General features: G+C 37.2%; 1 protein-coding gene across 1 annotated transcript; it reads left to right on the top strand.

Moving 5' to 3' along the window:
• Positions 1 to 228: 228 nt before the first annotated feature.
• On the top strand, positions 229 to 3,149 carry LOC120284126 (ferric reduction oxidase 2-like; the record flags this gene model as incomplete). The annotated part of the gene is made up of 8 exons (XM_039290927.1): positions 229 to 400; positions 487 to 586; positions 801 to 992; positions 1,054 to 1,288; positions 1,389 to 1,716; positions 1,787 to 2,030; positions 2,106 to 2,794; positions 2,887 to 3,149. Coding segments are annotated over 8 exons (2,100 nt in total), but the record flags the coding sequence as incomplete, so codon positions are not given.
• Between the last annotated feature and the right edge of the window lie 253 nt (positions 3,150 to 3,402).

The raw sequence follows: 3,402 nt of genomic DNA, 5'->3' as shown, positions 1-3,402 counted from the left end.
TGCCATGTATTGCATTCACACCCCATAATCTCTTCCAATCCTACCAAATCTCCATTTAAAAATCTTTTCCATTTCCCATAGATTTTATAAATCTCTTCCATTTCCCAAATATTTAAAGACATACAAAGAGAGCAAAAAGAAGAACAAAACATGGCAATGGAGTTGCAAGGACCTTCTTCTTCTTCTTCTTCTTCTTCTTCTTCTTCATCATCATCATCATCATCATCATCTTCTTCTTCTTTATATTTAAGAGTAGTTCTTTCAGGGATTAAACTATTTGTTTGTATTATATTTCTTGGTTGGTTGATGATATGGGTTATCATGCCAACAAATACTTATAACAAAGAATGGTCCCCAAAGCTCCAATCTGCAACCACTTCTACATACTTTGGCTCGCAAGGTTCATATCTAATCTTATTCTTTTTCTTTCTTGAGATATCCTTTGTTACTTTGATGGAATTCTAATCACCTTTTTCATTGTTTTAGGGACCAATATACTGATTTACACTTTCCCTATATTGTTCATTGCTGTTCTTGGATGCATTTATCTCCATTTAGCAAAGCAAAGTGGTCACACTTATCATGGGTATATATGATGCACTAAAATTAAAAGGCTTTTCTTTTCCAATATCTCAATTTACTTTCTTTTCTTCGACACTGCAATTTGTATTTCTTTCATTTTTTATTATATGAAAGATTAATAAAGATATCTCAATGCTTCTCAACAACCCAAAAATTTCATCTTCTTTTAAACTATATGTAAACTCTCAAACTAAGGATCAAAATTTTTTTAATGGCAGTGGACCTTTGAGCAAAGTCCTGCAAGCATGGAGAAGACCATTCTTACTGATGGGTCCTCTTGGGGTTATTTCTGCAGTAGAACTAACATTTTGCTTGATGTTTCTTGCTCTCCTTGTCTGGTGTTTCTCAATGTATCTGAACAACACACTCTCGCATATCAGCCAAAACTCTACTGAGAATGGAGAGAAACTGTAAGTTCAACATAATTCAACCCTGGATTCATTCCAACTACTAATGTGCATTGTTCTGCAGATGGATGGTTAAGTTAGGGGATGTGTCATATTGGTCTGGTTTTGTCGGTCATATTGCCGCAGCATTTCTCTTCTTTCCAGTGGCTCGAATGTCATCTCTCTTGCCTCTCATTGGCCTTAGCTCTGAAGCCAGCATCAAGTATCATGTATGGATTGGCCACATTGTCATGCTTCTCTTTTCTGCTCATGGATTTGGTTTCATCATTGTCTGGGCTGCCACAGGCACTCTCTATAAGGTATTCAATGAACTTGATTCAACCTAAAAGTTTAAATTTAAAGAAAGATTATTATTTCATGTATATAACTAGTTGACGTTCATGAATTCATTGAATTCAGTTGCTAAAATGGGAAGCAGTAGGAGGATCTATAATTGCAGGGGGATTAGCTTTAGTCTGTGGTTTGATAATGTGGATAACTGCTATTCCTCGCATTCGCCGCAAAATCTTCGAGCTCTTTTACTACACTCACCATCTCTACATTCTCTTCATCGTCTTCTACATTTTACATGTGGGAGTCTCAGCCTTCTGCTTAATACTTCCGGGTGTATATCTCTTCTTGGTTGATCGATTTCTCCGATTTCTGCAATCTAGACAGAAAATTAGGCTTGTTTCAGCCCGCCTTTTACCATCTGAAGCTGTTGAGCTGAACTTTTCCAAAAGCACAGGTAAATAAACATCTTAATATATCTAACACTTGTTGATTGCTTCCCTTAATTTGAGTCAATTCTTTTTCAGGGTGTTGCTATTCTCCAACGAGCACAGTGTTCATTAAAGTTGCTAATTGTTCTTCACTTCAATGGCACCCATTCACAATATGTTCAAGCAGTAGTTTAGAACCAGAGAGTCTCAGTATCATCATAAAGAGAGAAGGAAATTGGACAAAAAATCTATATCAGATACTCTCTTCACCTTCTTCACCTCAAAGACTTGATGTTTCAATTGAAGGTCCATATGGTCCTCCATCTTTGGACTTCCTAAGGTTTGCAATTCTTTAACTTGAACTTATTCTCATATTCTTTCTTTCTCTATAATTAATTTCAGTAAAATCATGCAGGTATGATTCCCTAGTAATGGTAAGTGGTGGAAGTGGAATCACTCCCTTCATTTCAATAATTCGAGAGCTTATTCATAGAAGCAAAACTCAAAGAAGTCGAACACCTGGTGTTCTTCTCATCTGTGCATTCAAAACATCGGCTGAGCTCTCAATGCTCAATCTTCTTCTCCCGATCTCCGGCCAAGTCTTCAACCTCTCCAGCCTTGAGCTAAGAATCGAGGCTTATGTGACACGAGATAAAGCTCTCATTCCCAATGCCCAAAACCTCATCCGCACCAAATGGTTCAAGCCTATCCCTTCAGACAGTCCTATATCTCATGTTCTTGGACCCAACTCTTGGCTATGGCTTGGTGCAGTAATTGCCACTTCCTTTATTGCATTCCTTGTTCTCCTTGGCATTCTGACACGTTGCTACATTTACCCTATAGATCACAACACTGACTTGGTTTACAACTATTCTAAAAAGTCCATGTTGAACTTGCTCTTCATTTGTGTCTGCATTACTGCTAGCTGTACTGCAGCAGTGCTGTGGAACAAGAGAGGAAACTCCATTGAACTGAAGCAGATTCAAAGCATGGATTTTCCAAGTTCATGGTCTTACAATGTAGATACAGAGATTGAGAGTGTTCCTCATGAGTCAATTATTCACTCCATCAATGTGCACTTTGGTGAAAGACCTGACCTCAAGAGTGAGTAGCAACTCCCTTTTAAATCTAAATGTTTTGGGATCATAGAATGAGAGACAGATTGATGCTTATGTTTCTTTATTATCATGTTGCAGAGATGTTGTTGGAGTGCAAGGAGTTGAATACAGGGGTGATGGCTAGTGGTCCTCGGAGGTTGCGCCACGAAGTTGCAAGGATATGTTCATCTGGTCTTGCTAATAATCTCCACTTTGAATCCATTAGTTTTAGTTGGTGATGATAATCACCGTAATCCCAGCAAGAGATGAGTTATAGAGTGGAGGAGCAATTTTCTTGTGTTCTTGTTCCTTGTGATGTAAAATGTTACAAAGTGATCATTCGCAAATTATGATGGAACTGAAATGGGAAAATTAAAAGCTATAATCAGATTAATTGATTTATTTTTAAATGAATAAACCGCATTCATTAAATAAAAAAAAAAGTTATAGAAAAGAACAAGGGCAAAGAAAGAAGAATCTAAAACAAATAAGTATAAATTTCATTAGTAGTGGAAACAACAAGAAGCGCACAAACATGAACAAGAAATACAAAGGTAATTAGTGGCACTCTTAGGAGACTATCCTAGCATGACACAAGGTTTGATTTGAAGTGGA

Source organism: Dioscorea cayenensis, chromosome 19 (assembly GCF_009730915.1).
Source record: "Dioscorea cayenensis subsp. rotundata cultivar TDr96_F1 chromosome 19, TDr96_F1_v2_PseudoChromosome.rev07_lg8_w22 25.fasta, whole genome shotgun sequence".
NCBI lineage: Eukaryota > Viridiplantae > Streptophyta > Magnoliopsida > Dioscoreales > Dioscoreaceae > Dioscorea > Dioscorea cayenensis.
Note: the sequence above shows the minus strand (reverse complement) of the source record. Positions and strands in the feature narration are given on the sequence as shown.